The sequence below is a fragment of the Bidens hawaiensis genome, unplaced genomic scaffold, assembly GCF_021521415.1.
Source record: "Bidens hawaiensis isolate Kalapana, Puna unplaced genomic scaffold, B.hawaiensis_p1.1 tig00041610_1, whole genome shotgun sequence".
NCBI classification, from domain to species: domain Eukaryota; kingdom Viridiplantae; phylum Streptophyta; class Magnoliopsida; order Asterales; family Asteraceae; genus Bidens; species Bidens hawaiensis.
Window position 1 is genome coordinate 66282 of NW_027505721.1, and position 25677 is coordinate 91958.

Sequence of the window (25677 nt, forward strand, 5' to 3'; positions counted from 1 at the left end):
TTTAGAGGAAGGAAACAAAGTCAATGCTTGTACAAACAAAGAGAGAAGTTTAAAAATTTAATAAAATAATAAAAAATTTAAAGAGACTGTTTTACCCTTGAGTTAATCATGTAAACTAACAGACTTAGCGATTTGAACGTAATTGACAACATGTGGGAAACTTCAATGGTCTAGTTGCACAAAAAAGAATTTTTGGATGAAAATCGCAAAAGTGACCAAACCACAGGGACGATTTTGGCACTTTACTCTAAATATTTTGGTGCGTAACTATAGAGATAGGGTCATGAAAGGACCAATAAAGAACCATTAGCTCATTTAACATCCCGCGGTCACTCATATTAGGGGTGAGTAGAAAACCGAATTAACCGAATCGAAGCCGAATTATCGAAAAAACCAAACCGAAGCATTGACCGACGGTTAATTTTTTGTTTTTTTGAAAAAACGAAATTTCGGTTTCAATTTGGTTATCCATTTTTAAAAAACCAAAAAAAACCAAACCGAACCGATTGATGATGATAAAGATTATCATGATGATGAGAAATAGACTAAACTTTTAAGATATATAAGATGATGAATGAAGATCGGGACTAAACTTTTAACACTTTTTCTCTATTTAGCAACTTTGTATTCGTATAGTTTCACGTAACACGTGATTATTTTTGTTTTTTTGAATCTAATCTACTTATCTAACTATATACTAATAAAAGAAAATAATAAGGATGATGTGGCAATCTCACATTCATTCTTGGCATAATCTCTCTTCTCACTCATCCCACCTATCAATAGGTTATGAGACAAAACTATTTTGACAAATGGGTTATAATTCTTTTTCTAATTCTCTAATCTCTCATCTCAATCATCCTATCTATCCATGGGTCATGGGTCAAAATAATTTTTGCAAATAGGTTATAATTTCCTTTTTAATTTTTTAAATATTCATCTTATTTATCCAACCTATCCATGGGTCATGAGCCAACACAATTTTGAAAATGGGTTTTAATTTCACTTCTAATTCTCTAATCTCTCATCTTATTCATTATAACTATTCATGAGTAAATGGTCAAAACAATTTTGTCAAATGTTGTATATAAAAATATTTTTTTGAATTTGTAAATTTGATATTCTAAACTTCTTATTATTTGTATCATATATTTTATTTTCTTCTTAGCTTTAATGTTGTTCATTTATTTCAAATAGCAGACCCTATTTATTTTTATTATTTGGCAAATCCCGTGTAATACACGGGTTCAAAAGCTAGTTCAATATATATGTGGACTGCGGTACTCTAGCACATTCTTATACAAACTTAAAATATGCATTTTTTATTTTTTATTTTTGCAATGTCAACACATAATTGAAAAAAAACCGAAAATAACCGAAAACCGAAAAACAAAAAACCGGAAAATCGAAAACCAAACGGTTTGCATATTCAAATAACTGATTACTTCGGTTTCGATTTGGGATTCGCCTAATAACCGAACCGAACCGAACGGTGCTCAGCACTAACTCATATGATTACCCGCGGGAGACATCTGCCAAGAAACAGAGTCTAAACATTCTTCCAGAATCCGCGAGAAGAAAAGACAAGTCTTGGCAGGCTGCGGGATACACCCGCAGACGGAAGAACAAATATTTGCAAAATAACCTTTCTAGAAGCTCGCCGAGGACACCCGCGGGCAAGAGGAAAGGTGACTTCACATTTTGCAAGGCGAAACAATTATTAACCAAAAGATTCCTTGATAATGACATTTACTTCCTTAACAAGTAGCATGTAATAGCATAACCAATGAAGAAGGAAGAACTGGACACTCTCTAACGGCCTAGCACATGGCCATGCTGCAATGATCTATCAGAATAAGCCACGTGTCCCTCCGGGTAAATGTAAGCATCTTTTAGATAGTGACAAGTTAGCCAATCATCTTCTCCCACCTTCGGCTATAAATACATTCTCAACCATTATGAGATATTCATTCACAATTCTAATATTACATCAATCACTAAAATGATTTCTCCCTCTAGAAGAACAATACTTATTCTCACGTCGGATGGTGATTACGAGAAGACCCCCATCTTATTCTTCTTGTAACGAGTGGTTTGTTTTACAGGACGTAAAACCGTTAGCTTTGACTCAATTAACCTAATCTCATTTCATAACCTTTTAGCCGGTTAAAATACAGATATAATTCTATTACGGTTTGAATCCGTGTTTCTTCAATAACAACATTTTCTTTTTATTTCGAAGCTTTTAGTATACTCTATTATTGGATTTTGTTTGAAGTCACTTTCAACAAACAAAAAAGAAAATGACAGACTGGTTCAGTTGATGGATGGAAACCCACCAAGTGTCAAGTGGGCCTACAAAACTCACAATTGAGAATTTGAGATGCAATACGTGATGCGGTTCATGAAAGCCACGTGATATTTGGCTTTAATATCTAGTTATTGGAAGTTCCCAGTTAAATCGGTTGATGGGTTAACTTGTTAAAAGTTAAAACTTATGTCAAATACAACAACTTTAACCTAAATTTAATATAGAACTTACATCATGTAATCCGAACACACGATTGTTGGGTTGTAAATGGATTATAATACAACTATATAAATAAGTTAAATGAGTCATAAATGGGTTGCTTTTTTGTAGACGGTTTGTAATTATATAAAAAACAAGTTAAACAGGTTACATATAAGTTAATGTGCCATAAACATGTAAGAAAGTTGCAAATATGTCATGCGGGTCGTAAACGAGTTGGCAAGTTAAACTTATAAGTTATTTGATTTAAGAATATATTTTTATTTTCAACAGGTTGATGTAAAAGTTTTGACTGAACCTAAACATGACATGTCTATCAAACGCAATTGACATGTCACCCAAACATAATGTATTATTAAGTGGGTTAAACTCCTCAAAACTCAAAACCCCCAAAATCTGACTATTTACATCTGATTTAGGTGTTTAAATATATTCATAATATTGTCTTTTCTGTGATACTTTGAATACATTTCTAATGCACACAAGTAATATATTTAAAATAGAAAGAATAATTTTATTGGCTTATATATAATATACTACAGATGAATTTAATCTTTTTAATCCTTCTGAATAATAGTCTCATCAACCTCATAGAGAAAAACATCATTTTACACGTTATGATACCGTCATGCCATTTTTACCACATACCCTTTGGTGGATCCTGTCAATGATCACCTGATTAGTGATTAGTGTGCTCATTTTATGGTTGCCACGGACTACCGCTATAAATTATAAATACTTAAATTGAATCCATAATAAAATGTTAGTTACATCAAAAACGAAAATGATATTCTTTTTCTACTAAGTTAATATATTTTTTTTATAACATTATAAGTGAAGTTAATACTAGATAATATTTGCAAATTGAAAAAAAAACAGATATATTGGTTGTGCCTATCGTATGACTGTTAGCTATTTAACAAACCTAGTTTATAACAGTGTTTATATTTATAAACAGCTTTTGACTTTTTTGTATAAAAATATAGCAATTTATAAAAGATACTTCAAGTATGCCAAATATAAAATGAGCTTAAAAATATATAGCAAGTCAACTCAACTAAATAAGAAATCAAGCTGAATCCTTAAATTTAATGCGCTGACTGTAGACACACTTTCAGAGTTCCTATAAACAAGTCCATTAAGGTTGTATTATTTATTAAATATTTCATGAATTTTATAAAGAAACAGGTTCTATGGTGTAGTGGTTAGCACTCTGGACTTTGAATCCAGCGACCTGGGTTCAACTCCCGGTAGGACCTTTTTGCCAACATTAAAATTAATTTTTTAATATTTTGTGATCATTAAATAAACATGTTTCTACTGTTTTTATTTGTCAATATATAAAATCATTTATGTTGCTTAAACCACCATTGTTTGTCTAATTGTCTTGTCAATGCTTATTTTATCTCCTTATAACTTTTCATTAAGTTAATAAGTTACCAGTTAACTCAAAAGTCAAAACCTGACTCTTTTCATGTGGTCTAGATCATATTTGAAATTACCGCTCGGCCATGTTGACCGATACTTGACGATTCTCGGTTTTGACCCAAACCCGTCTTCACATTTTTGGTAGTGTTTACTTTTTACAACCTCTACAAAACACCATTCTATTAGAATAATATGCTCTTTAAACACATCATAAATGCAAGAAGCTTCATAACTATCACTACCACTACCACTACCATTCTGATTATGTTTACTTTGCTTGTGACAAGTTTCATAAGTTGCAGATGAGACATTATATAAAAGGTCTATTTAATTATGCACAAACATCTCTACTCAGCATTTCAAAGCAAGAGACTGATTATGATTACCACCGTTTTGACATCTTTGCCTCGGTAGTCTGCGCGTCCTCCTCCCCCACCCTTCAAGACTTTTCTCCAACGACATAACCCTCTCCTCGCCACCGCCACCGCCACCTGCCGTTGGCGGCGACCGCCTGCACGAGGATTCATCCACCAACCGCCACCTGACTTTACCATTTCTAGCAGCAGCTTTCCTTTTACCAGAAGTAGACTGCCAACAAACACCAATAGCAGAAAGCGCCTCTTCAAATGTTTGAAGATCTTTGGTCACTTCCCGCCTCGATAACGAAACGATACTCGGCAGGATATCTTTTTGAAAATCTTTCCTTTGTCTTCCCCGTCTTCCTTGTGCCTTTCTTGCTGTTCGTTTTGATAACGGGCCGTTTTCATCTTCTTTTTGTTCCTCCACAATTATTGGAACATAATTATAGTATTTGTCTTCAGTGGCTTCAAGCTTCAAAGTCATGTACTCAAAGTAATCCATGAAACAAAATATTCTCAAATGATGATCAGAACGTTATATGGGAAGCATGTCATACAAAACTATGCTCAAATGAAACAAAATATTCACAAAATTGAATGAGTTAACATGTTATTTTTTATGTTGTCGTTATGACAAAGTCGAGAAGCCCTCTGAAACTTATCAAAATCTTTTTTATGGTGTAGCTCAGAAAAACATAGTTTTTGAAGAACATCCATTGTTACAATTTAATATCCTACTTTCTTTAGATGGGTGGTAAATTGATAAATATATCAATAAATGTAACGTCTCTTTTGTATTTAGGCTGAGTGGTTAGAACTACTATCGTATGAGAAGTCCTATTTTCGAAATTGGTTCATAACCAAAATTCTTTCAATTATGCATATATGACATCGATAATGAATTTTTCAATAGAAAGAAGCATTCTCGGGTACGATTTTGCACGGAAATTTTTTTATTAAGTTCATTTAAAAAAACCATTTTATGATATAAATAAAATCAATTTATGTACACATTGTATAGATACAAGTATAGATATAATACATTTTTTTTTCATATATGCTATGTAATTATTTGTTTGACTTATAATTTTATAATTTGAATTATCTCGTCTGTAACACGGGCTCTAAAACTAGTTATTATATATAATAAAATAATATAATCTATATCTAGAGAGAGAAAAGAATTTTGGAATTGATTTTGGGTTTGGAAATAATAAATAAACAAATATATGTGGAAAGAGAAAGATGCAGATCCCTACATATTTATGTATCTATCTTTCAACAGATCTTGATTCCTTCTGATCTTGTTTACCGTCATTACCAATTTAATGATTTCTTGATTTTAAATTTTTCTAGAGTTTTTGGGAATATGGAATTAATTTAAAATAAATAAATAAAAACTTTGGTGTTACTGGTGCTCTATTGGGCATTTGACGGCACCGTATTAATTTGTGATTTCTTTTTGTTTTATTTAGTTCAGTTATCATAACAAACGTATAGTATAAGAAACCGACAAAACGTTAACTGTTTTTTAGTTTCAGTGCTATAACGAAGCTGACGGAAACCAAACGAATTCGTGTCTCAACGCTCAGGTTTTACCAGCGCATAAGCTTGCCAACCAGCCCCCCCCCCAAATAAAAATAAAAAAATTGGCCATTGGTCCACCTTATTTTTTATAAATTTCTTTGTTTTGTAGCTCCAATACCGTAATGAACGTAATCAGAATCAACCGAATTTGTGTCGATTTACCGCCTCAATACCTGGAACCGACAACGTCTAAGTTTTTCCAGTGCCCGGGTTTGCCAACTAAATAAACACACTTTTAAATATTATGTTTTTTTATATATTAATCTTTTTATATGTTAATTTGATAAATTAATTTTTTTTTGGGTTTTTAACACTCAAATTTTACCACCGGTGTTTATACCATAACGAACATATCCAATACCGACCAATTTGCATTAACTCACCGTCTTAATACTCGGGTTTTACCAACGTCCGGGTTACAACGTTGGTTTTACCAACTACCCTGGTGCAATGCGCCGGGTGAAATATCTTGTTATTTACAATCAATATATAGTGGATAGTGCATGTTTGAAATTGAGTTTAAAAATAATTCATTGATTTGTTAGCTTTTTCAAAAAGTCAGAATTTGGGTTTTTTAAAAGATAGATTTTTAACCTTATTAAAAAACTAAAAATAAACATTTATTTTTAACTTATTAGTTTTTTAAAGTCAATAATTTTTTTTTCAAACTTGATCATACTATAATTTGGGTTGAATATAATGTGGTTTAGAGAGTAGCTATGTAGGTCACCATTGTTATGGTATGATTGATACTAGATTGTTTGTGAGTAAACAAGGCCAAGTTTAGGCGCGAGTGACATGATATACATGGTCGCATAGAAACAATTTTGAGTTTTGTATGAACAATGATGGGCCTTTCTAGTTTAAAATAAATAAAGTGGTTGAAAACTTATATAAACTAGTCGCTTTAAATTTGAGCATTGCGATATCAGCTCACATCATATTAAGAAAGCTGCAGGGTTTGTTTGTGTAAACTTAATAGAACTTTAGGGTTATCATATTAAAAAGTTGTGTGATAATTGTGTAATTAATGAAACTTATGAGTCACTGTATTAAAAAGTTGTGGGATTAATTTTAAAACTAAATGAAAATTGTTGGGCATCATATGGAAATATATATGTGTGGTTAATTGTGTATGTAAGTGGAGGTTATGTGGTATCATTTGTGTAACTAAATTGAACTTGCAGGTACGGTATGTAAATATTGTTATAAGGATTTAAAAATTAAAATTTAATATATTATAATATAATCTGTTATAAGGCCGGTATGTTACCACTACTCGCTATAACAATTAAAAATTAAAACCCAAAAATAAAGTTGTAACATGCCCAAATGTATCTCGACACATGTTCGGTTTGTTGGTCTTTTTTAAGATTAAGCAAAAATAAATAAATAAAAGTTATAAAAATAAGCACGTCAAAACATTAAATTCAAAATTTCATAAACATTGTATTTTAAGAAAAAACTTAAAGTTTAAAGGTTTAACTACAATTTTAGGGTTTGAAGCTTAAAATGGCATAAAAGATAAAAGTGTGGTCAATTTGAGTTCACTCACACCTTTTAAGAGGTTGTTTGCTCTTAAAGATTAAGAGGTAACTTTAATGGTTACCTCTTAACCATTCAGATTTAAGGCTACCTCTTGTTCATTATGAAGCTATGAACCATTAAGAGTTAGTCTCTTAATGACCATTAAGAAGCTACCAAACAGCCCCAAGACTATCTGCAACACTGCAGCTCATCCTTCCAACATGCAACCTTATTATTTTCATATCACGATTAATTTTTTTTTATTTAAAAAAATATGTTCTTTTTATTTCAGAGTTAATTTAAATAATTAAATAAAAATAATTGATTAAACAAAAATATAACAAAATAAATAATCATGCATTAGATTAGAAAAAAATACATAGCTAAACTTAAATCAGGGAAATAAAATTAGAACCAAAATAGTGCACAATTTATCAAAACCCTTGATCATCTTCTTCTTCACCTAGGTTGTCTAGGTTGGTGAAGAAACGTGGATCGATTTACTAGTATACGATCAACTTTCCTCGGGTATGAGTGTGCTATATCACCGATGGTTTTCCGGAATATGAGTTCTTCCACCTACAAAACGAGCAGCACCGTGAACTTACCCCTCAGAAAGGGACAAAGGGGTCCTCTTTGGTGTAACCCTCCGGTGTGAGAATAAGATATTGTAGGAGAAGATAATAATAATCTGAAAGTGAGTAAGGACTTAGAATATATTTTCTTGCTTACCTCCCCTTGTGGAGGTGGTGTGGTATTTATAGTATTAGGGTTTCCAATGATTGGGCTCAGACTCAATTAGGGCCTTTTTGGCCTCCTCCTATTGCTTCGCGCCACGTGTCCTTAGGACACCTGGTGCTTTTTCATTGAATATTCTCTGACCAAGGTATTTCACCTGACCCATGTGCAATCACGTGGTAGCACGTGGGCTTTGCTGAGTTGTCCACCCTTCATTGGCAGCTGTCAACATCAGCATATTCTTTATTCCTTAAAGGATACCTTCTGGAAGGTTGTCTGATGAGCACAATCATGGTTGTCCTTATCCTGACTTGGATAAGGACGTGGTTGATTATGTGCATGTGTGATATGCGCCTATCCTGGGGATGCGCGAGGTCTTCTCTTTATTCTCACGCGCAGATGTTTCATGCGCAGATGTGATATGCGCAAGCATATGTAATATGCGTGAGCATATGTGATATGCGCCACGCGCAGATGTGATATGCGTGAGCATATATGATGCGTGAGCATATGTGACGTGAACATATGTGACGTGAACATATGTGATATGCGCCACGCGCATAGGTTTTGGCTTTGTGTCTTCATGACATCCTGATTTCAAGCCTCTTGTCTATATCTTGTGGGTTGATCCGCCCCGCTCGATGTTAAGGCGGGTGCATACCTCTTCAGTTGGGTCTTCAGCGAGTCTTAACTTGCTTGTATCATAACCCGATTAAAACATGCCTTTACCCTTTAGTTTGGCCATTGATTTGAAAATTTCCCTCCCCATTGGACGATTTGGCATTTCCTGCTTTGCATGAGTATCGTCGTCGTCATCGTTAAGCGATACTCTAAATTCAGGAGTATAGCTAAAGAAATTTCATCAAAATGTTCTTAATTTTTTTTGGAAAATATTTTATATTTTTTATAATAAAAATAGACGTTTTTTTTATTTAGTTAAAAAATATTCTTATTTTTTTAAATAAAGTGTGTGTGAACATTTGTTTTAAAAAAGAAACTCGTTCAAAAATTTTTGGGTGGAATATAATAAGTTTTGATTTAACTTTGTAAGGAGTAAGATGCGACAAATAAGATAAATGTGTACGTTCAACCATATACCCCTTGAATAATGATGTAATTTATTACAATAGTTTTTTTCTTTTTAAGTTTTTCTTCTATTAATTAATAAGCTACAGCTTATACAGTTATAGTGTCTATTCAAAAGCTTAAAATTCAATGTATCATTAATAATGCTACCAAATAACTTCATTATCAATTATGGACAACAATTATTATACATCAAGTGACTTCACTCAACTAGAAGTGTAGAACCGTTGAAGAGTTGCATTGGGCCATAAATTACCAAACTATCTTCTGGCCCATAAGCCCAAGAACATTTAGTGTAGAACGGGCAACAACCCAATACCCAACCACAAAACCCATCAAAGAATCTATCCTCGCAACACACCCTGAACTGTCTCTGTGGTCCCACAATGCAACTTTTCATTAGTTCATAAAACACACCGCTATTTTGTAGGTCTTGAATTTCATTTTCCTTGATAACCAATGTGTGATTAGGCCGCTTTTAAATTAAAGTATTTCATTGTTTAGCGAAATCAATAATAAGATATTAAGACAAATTTTTTTTTAAAGAATGCCATATTTTCCGCGAATTTGAACTATGAATTCGATTATGAAACTACACCAAATTATCCTTTTATAAAGGGGTCAGACCATTACTAAAAGAATTAATTCGATCACCTCTTCTCATTCATTATCTCCTTATATAATTACAACATGTATCACAAGTATATAAAGCAATATCTCCTAATATAATACAAGATATGAACAAATATTCTAAGTAAATATTTTATTCCTATTACACCCCAGCATTCGAAGCAGGAGGCGAACAGATGCTTAGGTTGTTCTGAAAGTCTTCGAATAGAGCTCGTGGGATACCCTTGGTGAAGATGTCTGCAATCTGGTAGCAAATAGGCATATGAAGAATTCTAACTTTACCTCGTTGAACTTGTTTGTGAACAAAGAGAGTATCAAGTTCAATATGTTTGGTTCGTTGATGTTGAACTGGATTACTCGATAAATATATAGCACTAAAGTTGTCACAATAGATGAGAGTGGCCCGAGATAAAGGACACCGGAGCTCCAAGAGCAAATTCCAGAGCCAACAAATTTCAATGACAACATTAGCGACCCCACAGTATTCGGCTTCTGCACTTGAATGAGAGATGGTTGGCTGGTGTTTGGAGGACCAGGAGATTAAACTGTTACCAAAGTAAACACAATAACCCCGATGTAGATGATTGGGTGTCCGGACAGCTGACGCAATCCGCGTCTGTGTACGCCAAAAGTGACAGATCCGTATTTTGGTGAGTGTAAGACCATACGAGATCGTGCCCTTGATATACCTGATGGTGCGTTTCAAGGCGCCCCAATGATCAGAGCATGGAGCATGCATATGCATGAATGCATATATGTTGTACTGCATAAGTAATATCTGGTTTATAAAGGTTAAATATTGTAGTATCCCGACTAAGCTTTTATAAAGAGTCGGATCCTCAAATGGTAAACTGGCATAGATTCCAAGTTTGGGGTTCATGTCGACAGAAGTGGCTACCGGTTTGCAAGTCTGCACACTACCTCACTTAATAATATCCATGGCATAGGCGTGTTGAGACGAAAACATTATGTCCCCATCCCGTGAGATATTGATGCCCAAAAAATAGTTAAGTGGTCCAAGATCTTTCATAGTAAATTCATTTGCAAGACCTTTCAACAAGTGATCCAACAAAATGTTACTGGATGTGATGAGTAAATTACCATATGCATAAAGTAGAGGGTAGGCCGCTGATGATGATGTAGTGTAAATAAAGAATTATCGCATTTACTTTGAGTGAAGCCTAGCGTGAGAACGTAGTGGGTAAAGCGTTGGTACCAAGCCCATGAGGCTTGTTTGTGAAAAATTGGAGGGTTTTCTCCGTGGGCCTTCGGATAGGCGGGTTTTCTCCGGAACTGGAGATAAACTGGAGGCGCTCAAAGGCTCCGTATGACTGGGTTAGGCCAGCCAGCGGTTACCTTTTGCCGTTGGGTCACATAAGCATTCCATGGTTCTTGGCCTTAAAAAAAAAAAAAAAAAAGAATCAATCATTAATTTATAGGATTTAGATATGCCAATTATAATTATATTCATTCGTCTCGTGGCTCCTATTAATTAAAATCTTTCTTTCTTGTAGACTAACCTTGCCTGAATCAAATGTGGAAGAACTGGAAGTTGGAAACGCCCAATTTAGGGTTGACCAGCACCAGTCACGCTTCATTTGGGTACCTTTCTTTCTCTCATTTTTCTTTTCTTTTTTTATTTCAATGCAAGTTTCATGTGTAGATTGCAAATAACAATGAATTACAACTCTTATGGATACTTTAATATGATTCATCAACTGTTAACAATATCAATTTAGTTGGGGTCAAAACGGGCCTGCTCAAATTGGAATCGGGTTTAAATGAGTTGTTTTATTATATCCTTGCTCGACCCCACTGGGTTACTCGGGAACTTAGTTTAGCAAAGGCTTATCAAGGGTTTGCTCGTTACAAAACCATGCTTGATAGAAGAACTAACCTTGCTCGATGAAGTGTAGTTTGCTCGAAACTAACACTTAGATTCATTGAAGGGTATCTTACTCGGATAAGTTATCTTGCTCGAGGAAGCAAAAACCTTGCTCGGAGTGCTTGAGTTTGCTCGAGTTCCATACTTAGCATTTTCTGGGAAGATTGAGAAGATTCCAATTTGGTTAGAGTCAAAATGAGTTTTAAGCAAAATGCCGGTGTTGGTGGTGTTGATTGCGATGGAGTGTCGGTGATGGCGACAAGTAGGCAAAGACAAACAATGGTCGTGGGTGGTGCCAGTGGCGAAGCTTGGATGAGTTCGTCGGGGGGGGGGGGCTCAAAATTTAAGTTGAAAACGGGTAAATTTACACTACGTAAAAAAATTTTGGGACGAAAACAGGTAATTTTACACCACAGCGCAAAAAAGGGGTGGGGGTACACTAACCTTCGCATCTGGGTGGTGCTAACCCATTTTGACCTTTTTTTCAAGTTAAAGAAGTTTTATGATAGTTACTCATTGACTAACAACTTAAGGTGATCCAAATGAACCCATATGCAATTTAGTTTTACCCAGATTCGCCTATTGTTTGAACTTTGAACAATGGGTCATGATTGCCTCCTCTAGCTAGAACATTGATTAGCCTATTCTAGACACACTAAATAGATTGGTCGTTGTAGATCAACAAACGATAACAAGGTGGACGAGAACGAGATCTATTCTCTTGATGCCATAAGAAGCTCCCTAATTAAACAAGAAGATACCATTATTTTTAGCCTTTTGGAAAGAGCTCAATATTGTTACAACCACGACACGTATGATCCCAATGCTTCCTTCATAGATGGCTTCAAGGGTTCTTTAGTCGAATTCATTATCAAAGAAACCGAAAAGATCCATGCTCAGGTACTTAATATTTCGGTATGTTGGTTTTTATTAATCCCAACTATCTCCTTTTGGCTGCTGACGGTCCCAACTTTTAACGTATTTGTTCCCAACAGTCTGCGACTAACGGAATCCTAACATCGTTAGTTGCAGGTCGCCGGAAAAATGTTTTTGTCGGAAAAGTCACATTTTTCCCAGAAAACACCACCCGAGCACCGCCACCACCAACAATTGACTCACCACTAACCAACCAACCACCACCACTTGAGCACCATTCCGACGATGGTTCTAGGGTTCCGGCGACCTCAATAATAGGGGATTTTACTAGAAAAAGGTTCCTATAGGTCCGATACAAAGTTACCAAAGATGTTTGGGAAAAAAATGTTGCGTTTTCCAGAAAAAAATGAGTTTTTCGGTCAAAAACATTTTTCCGGCGACCTGCAACTACGGCGTTAGGATTCTGTTAACAGCGGACCGTTGGGAACAAATACGTTAAAAGTTGGGACCGTCAGCAGCCAAGTCGTTAGTTGGGACCGACGGCGGCCAAAAGGCGATAGCTGGGATTAATAAAAACCAATATACCTTTATATTTTATACCAAAATTTGGTAGTTATTATAAAAAAATGTTGATGTCAGCACAAGCACAACACTTGTTTTGTTAAACAGGTTGGAAGATACAAGAGCCCTGACGAGCATCCGTTTTTCCCAGATGAATTATCCGATCCTGTATTGCCACATTTGCAGTACCCACAAGTAATTGGTTTTATATAGTTATATTAGTTTACAACTCGGTCAGTTTCTTTTTCTTTGATGTTAATATGTTATGCATATAGGTCTTGCATCCTTGTGCTCGTGATATTAATATTAACCGCAAGATATGGGATATATACTTTAAAGATCTTCTCCCTCGCCTAGTCAAGGAAGGAAATGATGGTAATTGTGGATTAGCCGCAACGTGTGACTACACGTGCTTGCAGGTACGCGTTTATAATACTGCACCAATCTTGTAAGAATAGTCTTTTATGTTTATAAAATGGAACTTCACTTTATGCTATTTGCAGGCCCTGTCTAGAAGAATTCACTACGGTAAATTTGTAGCCGAGTCCAAATTCCGGGCTTCACCAGCTGATTATGAAGCTGCCATCAAAGCAAATGTAAGAGTTTCTATGCGTGTTTTATATAAAATAATGAAAACCCCTTTAGGTATTATGAAGGGTATAATGGTAATTTCACATGCAGGATAGGGAAAAGCTGATGAGCCAGTTGACCTACCCGGCTGTGGAAGAGACGGTAAAGAAGAGAGTGGAAGCAAAAACCAAGACTTTCGGGCAAGTAGTGACAGTGGGGTCCGGTGAAGATGCTACCGGGCCGGTTTATAAAATAAAACCGAGTTTGGTTGCTGATATTTATGGGGAGTGGATCATGCCATTGACAAAAGAAGTGCAGGTTGAGTACTTGCTGAGAAGACTTGATTGAATTCATTTTCATGTAAAATGTAATGTGTTTTATGAACTGAGTGTGAATCTGTATTTTCATCTCAATATTAATGAATTTGACTGAGGTGAAAACACAAATTCTTTCTAAAAATAGACTATGAAGAAAATAAAGAAGCTGTTATGATAAACAATGTAATGGCACAAAGGTTAAGTAGAGTAACAATTATTATTATTATTATTTTTAATTATTATTATTAGTAGTATTAGTATTAGTATTAGTAGTAGATATAATGATGTGGCAAATCATGTCATCACATATATACAAGATTTAAACAATTATAGGGTTTTATAATAATCTATTAAACCTATTTTTTTTATTAATTTCTTAAAAAATGCAGCTATGCCAGCTTTGAAGCCACCTCAAACGCCAGATCAGCACCTTTTGTCATATCATGTAATTCTTAAATGGTATCTATTTTTAAGATCTTAAACTCTATTAATCTTTCATGTAATCCATGGATGTATCCTATCATCACTTTGGTGCGATGGTAATGAGGTTTTCATTAAGGTTTGCTTATGGGAACGTGCGTGTTCTGAAATATGGGCAACACCAATGCGACATACTCATTTCAAAAGAAAAACACCCGTGGGTGCAAATGATCTTGTATAAGACATGTGTTGATTCACATTTGTGCATTGTGATCATGCGGTGCATATGATCAGACATTAAGACTCACCCGTCCTAATCTTTACTTATGGTAAAGTTAATGAAAAAGCTAAAAATGTGTTAATATTGATATGATAAAAGAAGTAAATAAGTAACTAGGTTAAATGACCAAGTTCAATTAAAAGTGGTTCATCAAGTGTCTAATTTAAAAAATTCGATGCCTTAGAATCTAAATTACCAGTAACATCTATCTATACTATTAAAACAAAATCATTCTTTCATATGTCATTCAACTTTAGTAGCCGACTGGGCTGTTTGGTAATTACTGAATCATAAAGAGGTCTGAATGGTTAAGAGAGTCTGAGCCAGCAAGATCTGAACAAGCTAAAGTCTGTTTGGTTGGACATCTGAATAACTGTACAAAATGACTATCTTCCCTCTGAACTAATTTATGTTGAATGAAATGTATCTGTTTGTTTAAAACCCCGAATGATAAATAAGTATAAAAAGAAAATACAAAACATCACATACAAACCAAATTACACATTATTACTTCAAAATCAATGAAAATCCAAATAGAAGTTAATACTTCACATACAAAATTAATTTTATTAATTTGAAATTAGTCGAGTAGCAATCTCATCACGCAAAGTAGTTATATACTGAATGCCTTGTGAACCCCATTCTATGTCGTGAACGAACTGGCCATCACTTTCTCCACCTTGTATATCAGAAAAGATAGTGTTCTCATCGTAGTCCATAAATAACTGATCATGAATATTGCATTTCCTTATAAAATTATGGACAGCGAAACAAGCAATCACTATGTCTCTTTGTATTGGAAAAGAAAAGGGAGCCATTTGCTTTAGAATTGGGAATCTAGCCTTCAAAACACCATACGAGCGCTCAATAACATTTCTGAGTTGTGCGTGAGCATGACTGAATCTTTCTTCCTTAGTTAACGCACGTTGCCGTCGAAAATCGGCTAACCAATAACTTGTATTACGATAGGGTGCCATAAATCCACGAGTGTTTGTGTATTCGGCATCGCAAAGGTAGTATTTATCTCTAACGTTGGTATCAAAACTATTACAAAAAAAAATATAGTGTATTTAATAATAAAAGTTGAAGAATGATTAATTACCTAGTGGGGGGAAAGGGAAGCCAGAACTTGGGTTAAATGTAACTTCTTTTAAAACTCTTGAATCATGTGCAATGCCCTCCCATCCGGCCCATACAAATGTGAATATCATATCAAAATCACAAATTGCTAAGACATTTTGAAAGCATTCACCTTTTCCTTTTCCTCTATAACGATTTTGTTGATCAGCAGGCACAACCGCATGTATAAGAGTTCCATCTAACGCACCTATTGCTCCAGGAAATATTTGTTTTAGCTTTCTATGTTGCTCTGAGGTATTTGCGAATTCATTAGAAGATGTTGGGATTATAACTTCCCTTGCGAAATTCATCATTGCATTTAGGACTTCATGAAAACATCTATGGATCGTTTCCGTTGAGTGTTGAAAACTTCGTTTAACCACTCGAAAACGCTCATTATGTCCTATAACAATAAAAAACATAGCCATCTTTTCTTCCAAACTTATTGACCTACTACTTTGCAACCAACTTCTTTGCTTAAAATGATTGCACAATAGTACAAATGCATCACGTGAAAGACGCATCATCTCATAACATTGCGTAGAAGATCCATGCAACAATTCTTGCATGTATGCATGACCGGTCAATGCCGAATTCAGGTCTCCTATCCTTTCAAGTCTTCTTGAGGCTAACCCTAGCCAATGCCAACAAAGGAATATGAACACTATAATCTCATCGTCCGAATCCATAGGCAACCTGTCATAAAAATTACCAACATTTGAATAAAATCCATAGGATAACATCCAAATAATCCTAACATAACATCATCACATTACAAAATCCTACGTAACATAACATCCAAATAAAATCCTACATAGCTTAACATAACATCCAAAGAAAATCATACATAACATAAAAGATCCAAAAAAAGCCTATCCATGACACGTGAAATTAAAACAATCCATGCTTCGATCCCGCATTCTTAACCCATAGCTCACAAACGTGTGGTGGAATTCGTAGCCACACTTTCCTCAAATCAGCACTTTCACCAAAAACCAAAAGCGCCGTTTGATATTTGGCATCAAGCTCTCCCTATCCCAATGTCTCCAATTTCTCCATGCATGCATCCATGTCATTAGAAAGATTGTGTTTTTCAATCAACATCTTTGCCACCTTGGTAATATGGTCCCCAACTTCTATTAGCTTTGAATTAAATGTTTCCTTAACTTTACGTTTTTCCCTAGACCGACCGGATGACTCCTCACTAACATCTTGAGTCAGGGGTTCCATTTGAGTGAATTCGAAATCCTCCATATCATTTAAATTTTGGGTAGACACTTCCTCAGAAGGACGAGGAAGTGTAGAAGATGGCCCCCAACTGTCAAAGCCATTTGAAGTAGAGCCCTCAAACAACTGAATACAAAGCTCGGGGTAAAGAAGTGGCACACTTCTCAAAGATTCTACGACTTTGTTGGTCTGTGTGAAAAATATTATAAAATACTATAAGATTAATAGAAATGCAATAATAATTATTATTTATACAAAGAAAATACCTTTATCTCAATTTGCCATTATTCTTCCGACAAGTTAAAACTGTTTGTTACGGGATCATAAATGTTGCCGGTTTTGTTTTTTAACTTTGACCAAGCAGCAAATTTTGATTTAAAATAATCATTAATGGTTCTTCATTTGTTTTTGATCCACAATGAAGTTGTGTTCTATTTTCAATTTCTCTGCTACATTCTTCCATGATATTGGTTTAAGGCTACTTCTTTGAACTCCATAGAGTGTTATTTCATGAAGACATGTTTCAAGAAATGTTTTGTCAATACCCTCGTGACTCCAACGGGTCCTACCCTTTTTTTGTGCCATTTCTTTTTGGGCCATTTCTAAAAAAAACAAATTACCACAACGAAGGTAAACAACCAACAACTTAGGGGATATTACAAGCACAAAAATGAACATAACATACAAGCATCCTCAATCATAACAATAGTATCCCGCACGCCACTATAATTCTATAAACACAAAAATGAGATAATAAATCCTACAACCTAGTGCCATTGGGTAAGAGTAGATTCGGGTTGTGATTTGCCTCAAACGGGTCAAAGTGAAACGGGCCAAATAAGATCAAAGATGTCAAAAGTCTATTTTTTATGCATAAAAGTATATGTAGATTATAACTTTAATTATATACTTTTTTAATCATATTTAATAAGCTAAAATAATCTGCTTAGGCACATTAAGTAACTATAACGCGTGAACTCACCGACACATTTTTTTTTCCCTAAAATGTCTAGTGAACACATTTTCTTCGGAAACACTTTTGACTCAAACCAAATTGACACCTCTAAACTCTAACATAGTATGCCACTATCCTATTACCAAACTGTTTGTCCTTCATACAATATACACTTGATAGAGCTGGAGCCTAAAGGTATGCCAGTATCCTATTATATGTTGCATGAGTTTGTTTTGTTTTGTTTTGGGAGACTTGAAATTTTATTAATGTTGCCACTGTTTGTTTTGCTTGTTTTGGAACCTAAAGGTATGCCACTGTCCTTCCTACAATTTCACGAATGACGCATATGGGTTCCGGGCCACTGTCCCATTACTTTGCATGCAAATGAGATGATCCACTTAATCCATGTGGCCCCCCACAACCCTTATAAAAGGTTTCAGGTCAGTTAATAGTTGCATAAGCTTACGTTTAACTACACATTTAACGCGTTTAAAAGTGTGAAAACGAGTTTTTGCTACCCAAACGGGCCAGGACAGTTTTCACATATTATTTTTATGTTAAAATGATGAAAAATAAAAACTATTATAAAAGGTTTATGGTCGGTTTAAGAGATATACGTGCGTTTAAACGTTTTATGAATGCGTACCGACACTTTAAATGGGCCGCAACATGCATTTTCTGTACTGTTTTGTTTGGACAGATTATAATTGTCCAAAAACAGTATAAAACCACTTTAAATATATAAACATATTTTTTATATTAACTCTATAAAATTTATTACTTGATTTCGTGCTTAAAGACGAGTGTTGGCACGTTGACACCCATTTATAAACAATAAACCTACAAACATATATCATTTATAACAAGTATATTTTGCATTATTAATTTCAGCATGTTTTTTCTTTTTGATCGGTTTATTGTGCTGCAAATATCCTGTTATAGTTTGTATTATTAACGATTTGGATCTATATATTATATGTATTATAGTTTGTATATATGTATTATTAACGATTTGCAGATACATATATGTATTATATGTATTAATGATTTGCAAATATCTTGTTATAGTTTGTATATATGTATTATTAACGACATGGATCGGGCGAAAACGGCTCATTTAGAAACGTTAATGATATGGTTCGGGCTAACATGGGCCATTTTCAAAATAAATTAGATAAGGAAATACAAACCCGCCAAGCCATAAAAGGTTCTGTTTTTGTTTTAGCTACCTAACCAGTTCGGTTCTCATTTCCAGTTTTAGCTACGTAATTGGTTTGGTTCTGGTATCCTGTTACAGCTATCTAAATGGTTCGGCTGCTTTACAGTTCGGATTTGTTCCGACCCGTTTGAGATAACGAGACATTTTTGGTGTATCCCAATACCGTTAACACCCTTGATTGAAAATTTATACCAATAAAATGATATAGTGGAGAACAAATTTGATAATTTAAAGTTGTTTGATGTTAGTTAACCAACAGATTGCGAAACTAAACACGCAGTTCATGAATTTGTTATGTTAATCATTCAATATATGACTATAACATTACATAAAAGTTTATCACATCTTTAATGGCATTCAAAATCTAAGTCAACAATGCCTAACACATCGTTGACCATGTGTTTGGATGCCTAACGCATCGTTAATCATGTGTTTAGATGCCTAACGCGTCGTTGACTATGTGTTTGGATGCCTAACGCGTCGTTGACCATGTGTTAGCTATCTCGTCGGCGGAACTACTTAACACGTCGTCGACGATGCGTTAAAGGAGGGACAAATCTGGAAAAATGATTTTGAGTTGACAAATTTGAAATCTCTCACTATTAAAGGGCTCTTTTAAGAATTTTCTCATATTTAAAACAACTAAACACCCTTATGTCTGTGTGATTCAGATGGGTGCATCCGAATGGTTCCATAAAGTGGTAAACAAACACCCCCTAAGATGCCAAATAACATTATTACCATTTGTAGAATTATTAACAAAGTTACAAATGCAACTTTAAATGTTGTACTAAATGAGGTTTTTATGTATTTATGAATTATAAATTTTTATTTAGGATTATTTATATCTTATGAATCTATAGGATATGTTATTACGTATATTTTTAAATTAATTTTTTTTGTTTTATTTTTTTAATCATCCGTGTATTACACAAGGTATATCCTATTTTAGTAATTTAATCTCCTATAAGTTGTACCTCATTATTTTATCAAGTTTAAACTCAAAATAGTTAATGATTTTGTCAGAACAATTGGTCTTTAATATTAAACACAACACAAACGTAAAACCCAAGGCAATCTTCTCATCTCGGTGCCATCCTGTGTAACAGAATATTATCTTAAATAAGATCAGGATCTTGACAAACCTGCTTCAAAGGTAAAGAAGTTACCTCTTTTTCCCTATACAGTTGAACTACTTTTTATTACTCAAGAGCAAAATGTATTCTACTAAGTTAAAAAAAAAATAATACAAGAAAAATTATTGTAACATCTTAGGTGTATCTCACAATATAAATATTAAATATAATAAATATAGAAATTTAAATATAGTCCGGTATCATATCATAAGACCAAACGTAATGGATGGAGGAGGAAGCGCCCCCTCCTTTAATTCTATTGGTTCTTAGCTCAATGGCCCCACCCTCAAAATTTTGGGGCATTTTGTACAAAAAGTGGGAGAGGTTTTGAAGCCCAAAACGCCCCCATAGCGCCCTGGGGGCGCCGACGCTTTAGGGGCTTTTTGCACCTCCATAGCGCCCACTACACTTGGTCTAATACATTTTGACGTCACAAAACAAAATATATTTCATCCTAACTTCGTTGTGAAGCATTTGAGCTAGAAACCAATCAAGATGTAAGCCTCTTTGGGAGTCTTTGAATTGTTAGCAAAAACAAAGTCACGAGCTACGGGCAAAAGGAATAGTTTATTTTTTATAGGGCGACTCTTATTTTACTTATATTAACCACCAAGGTTGCAAAAGTCGCTAAGCACTTCCAGGCGGTCGACTAGAGAATTGTGAGCCCTTGGTCTAGGCGTGGTGTACTCGAGGAGTACTCGGACATGGTATTTTATAAAGAAATTAAATTTTCAGAGATTATATATGTGTCAAATATCAAAAGTTTACTAAATGTTCAACAAAATACAAACGAAAAATACAAAACCAATCAATAATACTTACATATCAGTTCAAGAGCATGCCTAAATTGATGAAAGACGTAACTCAACGGAACTTGAATAAGAGGTTTGCAAGTTTAGAACTTTGAATCGGATGATAACAATGGTGGTTGCGAGTTAGGTTGCTTTTTAGTTCGAAAAGGGAAAAACACAATGGTGGGATCTTGGAGAAATTGGGTGTTTTTAATAAAAGTCAAAATTTTGTTAAGAACAAGTTGGGCTGCTTAGGTCCAAGTTGGACCGCATAGGGCCAATTTCGATTTTTTTGACCTTGGAGAAGAAAAGTGGTGCAATGAAGTTTCGAGTAGCGCGTAGGCGCCAAGTACTCGGCCACCTAGGCCTAGTTTTACAACACTGTTAACTACCTGTATTGATGCACCTTGTGGAACTTATAAAGAGTTACCACCGAGACAAAGAATATTTTATTAGTGGTTAGGGTTTACAATATTTAAATGATACAAGTAACGTCTCTAAAAAAAGATGAATATTATAAACCCTAACCACTAATAAAATTGTAGGGACGCGATATGAAGGAAACTGATATAAATAAAAACACGATAAACAAAATAAAAACGCGCACCGACTATTATTGAAATAAATTGTGTTGACGCTCTTTTGGTGCTATAAAACCTAACCGCAGATTGAGCATCACATTACATTACACTACCAGACATTTCTAGAAACACCTCGAAATTAATTGTCACACGCACAAACTCCAATGGGGCGGAGCATTACCACGGCGGTGGCTATCGCATTCGTTGCTGCATTAGTCATCATGTTGCCGGAAGTCTCCGCCAGACGATTAATCGTCGGCGGAAGCATGGGGTGGACTACCAACGTTAACTACACTCTTTGGGCCGCTAACCAAACCTTCACCTTCGGCGACTGGCTTTGTAAGTATTGCTTTCTATCTCTCAGATCTACTGTTTTGCTTTGTTACTTACACGTAGATCTGTCATTTGAACCTAATTGTTACTAGATCTTTTATTGTTTAATAATTATTTATTCTCTAGGTTTTGCAAACTGCATATGTTAATTGTGGAAAGAGTCTACTAATAGGAACCCTGGATCTTTCACTATCTTATTGAGTAATCAATTACAAGTTATTATAATAGTCTTGTTGGTATACTGAAAACAGTCTTTTGTTCAAACTCTGAGACTATGCTACTTACTTTTCTCTCTTAAGATAAATGTGATGTAGAGGTGTGCACGGTTCGGTTCGGTTATTAGCTGCAACCAAATTATACAATCAGTTTTTGGCTAATTTTTCGGTTTTTGGTTTGGTTAATAAACAAAATCAAATTTGGGCTAAATTTTTTACTTAGAAGTACATGAAATGGTGGTATAAAACATGAATTACATAAAATGGAGGTATAAAAGCTAGAAATATATAAAAATATGAATGGTTCGGTTCGGTTAATTTCAGTTAACTGAGGGTACAAAAAATAACCAATAACTGATTTTCGGTTAATATATAAAAGCTAGAAATACAAAAAATATAAAAATATATAAAATTATGAATGGCTTGGTTCGGTTAATTTCAGTTAACTTAGGGTACAAAAAATAACCGATGACTGATTTTTGGTTAATTTTGGTTCGGTTTTGTCGGTTTTTGGCTCTGCTTGTTTCACGGTTCGGTTATTGTTCATGCGATTAATGTGCAATGAATACTGTAGATATGATTTTAGATTTCATTAAGTTGATATGAGAATTGGATTACATAATAAAATGTTATATATGTTAAAACCAAATATAATTGTGAATATTATGCATTGTATTACTTGTCACATTAGATATATTTTGGATCTTAGTTGCTATTGTTAATTTCGGTTTTTGCAGTTTTCGTGTACGACAGAAACCAGAACGATGTAATCGAAGTGAACAAGACCAACTATGAAACGTGCAATGCAGAGCATCCGGTGCACAATTACACAACAGGAGCCGGGAGAGATGTAGTGGAACTCAATGTCACCCACAACCGCTACTTCATTAGTAGCAAAGGGTCATGCTACAGTGGCATGAAGCTGCACGTGCACCTCGCTCCTCTACCACCACCTCCACGAGCCGCACCTGCGAAGAGTCAATCTTCAAGCCTCAATGTTCTCAGAAGCCAGCTCATGGTTCCAGCTGTCGTCACCATTGCCGCCATATGGGACTCGTTACTTCTCCGTGTCTGATGCAGAGTTCAATTTGGTGATAGATTCTACTGCCCAAAATGGGTACACATTATTGGTTTCTTTTTTGATATTTTGAAGTTGTTTGTTGGCTGTTCATTATAGTTTGACAAAAAAAAAGACAAAATTGAGTTATGGGTGTGATTGAGTTGGATAGACGCATGTAATTGCACATTGATTATTATTACTATTATTATTATTATTATTTATGGATGATTAATTTATTTCATTGCGTGACTGGCGGATTCAGCTATCATTTTTTCCATTTGCACATGGTAGTGGTTGTGGGATTTGTCATCATACACATGTGCCCTATTTGATCCTGAATCCTACTCTGGTTACAAATTTAAGTGTTTGAATAACTGATTAATTTTATGATTGTTTAAGACAACTGGATGCTCAGTTTTAAATAACAAATTGTCTTGCTGTCTTTTGTTAATCACTAAGATTGGTGGTTGTGAAGAAGGTTTTTGACCAGTTCTGGTTTCTACCCGAAAATAACCGGTTCCACAGGGGGTGTTGCATTTAATCAGCTCAAAAGAGCCGTTGGAACCCGTTTTTTTACCTCCTCCAAGTGTATAAAATGGTTTTGGATCATTTGGTTGAGTATCCAAGTCAAAAACAACAAAAAAAAAACTTCACGGTTTACAATCATTTTACACTCACGACTCACCTAAACCTCCAATTTTTTTCACTTCCACCACCACCACCGCCACCGCTTGTTATGGCAAGCAAAAACAAAATCAAAAGGTGTCATCTTCATCTGTTTTTATTAACCCGGTAGGTGTTGAAGATAGCCCTGAGGTTGCACGGGTCATCCCGCATAACCGCAACGAAGATGTATGGCGCAATTAGGATTTGATAGAGTTGATTATCGGAGACCTTAAGGCTCATTGCGAATTTTGTGACTTTTTTAAAGCATGTTTCGAACTCATCTTTAAAAATGAGACAAGCCATATCCTTTGTTTAATAAATCTCCGGCTCATTGTTAGCTACGTAAGGTTTATAAAGTAGAATGACTTTAGGGTAGTGTTTGGTATGAAAGAATGGAGGATGAAATGAAATGAATTATAACATGTTTGGTTGTCATGTGGTAATAGAATGGGTTATTCCTTAAGGAATGGAACTCCTTTCGATTATAGGATTTTCATTCTTTTAAGAAAGAGTGTTTTTTTTTTCATTCCTTCAAGAAATGAAATGATCCAACAACAACAACAACAACAATAATAAATAAATAAATAATTGTTATTATTATTATATTATAATGATTGTCATATTGTGAATATTATTATAGTATATTATTATTACTAATATTATTATTGATTTGTATATTATAATACAACTATTATTATATTGGAATTATTATTATATTTAAATTTGGTGAGTTAATATTTCACAACGCGCATGCGTCATTTAATGTTTTTACAATTATTTTTATTCGATTAAATAACCTTGTTGCAACATGCGGGTTTTAAAGACTAGTTATTATGAATATTCGTATTATATTATTATTATTTTCTACTAATAATAATAATTAGTAAATAATAATAAATATTATCAGTTTATTATTATTAGTAAATAATAATATTATTATTAACAAGAATAATATTTACTAATAAAAATAATAATAAAGTGAAGAATCATTTCATTCCTACATGATAGCCAAACATGACAATGGAATGTAATGATTCATTTAATTCCTTTGTTCATTCCATTACCACATCCATTACATTATCTCATATCAAACATACCCTACAAGTTTTGAAAAAAAAACACACAAACACACAAAATAGAAGGGTGGAACTGAGGATACGCAAACAACTTGAATGATTATAACGGCATTTAATAATGAAATAACGCCATTACATACAAACCAATCAAGTTATATACAATCATTTATCATTATAGCTTTTTCTTAACCGTGAGAATCAAATTATGCTTATCGATCTCCATCAATACCTTGTTAACTAGTAGGATAAGATAAAACACATCACTTGACATGTGATCTTTAAGGGGATTAAAAGGACAAATAGTGTATAAGTTAGATTCAAACCTAGGACATCTGTTTAGAGCAATGTTGTAAAAGTAGGTACTCAAAGCCGAGTATTTTCTGAGTACTTGCTACAAGGTATGACGTTGATAAGAGTTTCTTTAACTCCGCCTAACTACTAAGAATTGATCAAATTGGTCACGCTCAGCTGGAGTCGCATCTATTTGGTCAACTTGGGTCATTTT

General features: G+C 34.4%; 2 protein-coding genes and 1 non-coding gene across 3 annotated transcripts; all 3 read left to right on the plus strand.

Annotated features, from left to right (window-relative positions):
* The first annotated feature begins 3717 nt into the window (after positions 1 to 3717).
* TRNAQ-UUG (transfer RNA glutamine (anticodon UUG)) lies at positions 3718 to 3789 on the plus strand. The gene has a single exon. It is a non-coding gene; the product is annotated as a tRNA-Gln (tRNA).
* Positions 3790 to 11965: 8176 nt separating this feature from the next.
* Positions 11966 to 14259, plus strand: LOC143614961 (chorismate mutase 1, chloroplastic-like). Its single transcript, XM_077088242.1, has 6 exons — positions 11966 to 12036; positions 12448 to 12670; positions 13316 to 13402; positions 13483 to 13626; positions 13711 to 13803; positions 13889 to 14259. The coding sequence occupies exons 1-6, from the start codon at positions 11966 to 11968 to the stop codon at positions 14123 to 14125; spliced, it is 855 nt and encodes a 284-aa protein (XP_076944357.1). The 3' UTR covers positions 14126 to 14259.
* A 7716-nt stretch (positions 14260 to 21975) lies between these two features.
* Positions 21976 to 23534, plus strand: LOC143614971 (early nodulin-like protein 17). Its single transcript, XM_077088247.1, has 2 exons — positions 21976 to 22161; positions 23108 to 23534. The coding sequence occupies exons 1-2, from the start codon at positions 21987 to 21989 to the stop codon at positions 23443 to 23445; spliced, it is 513 nt and encodes a 170-aa protein (XP_076944362.1). The 5' UTR covers positions 21976 to 21986; the 3' UTR covers positions 23446 to 23534.
* Positions 23535 to 25677: the final 2143 nt, after the last annotated feature.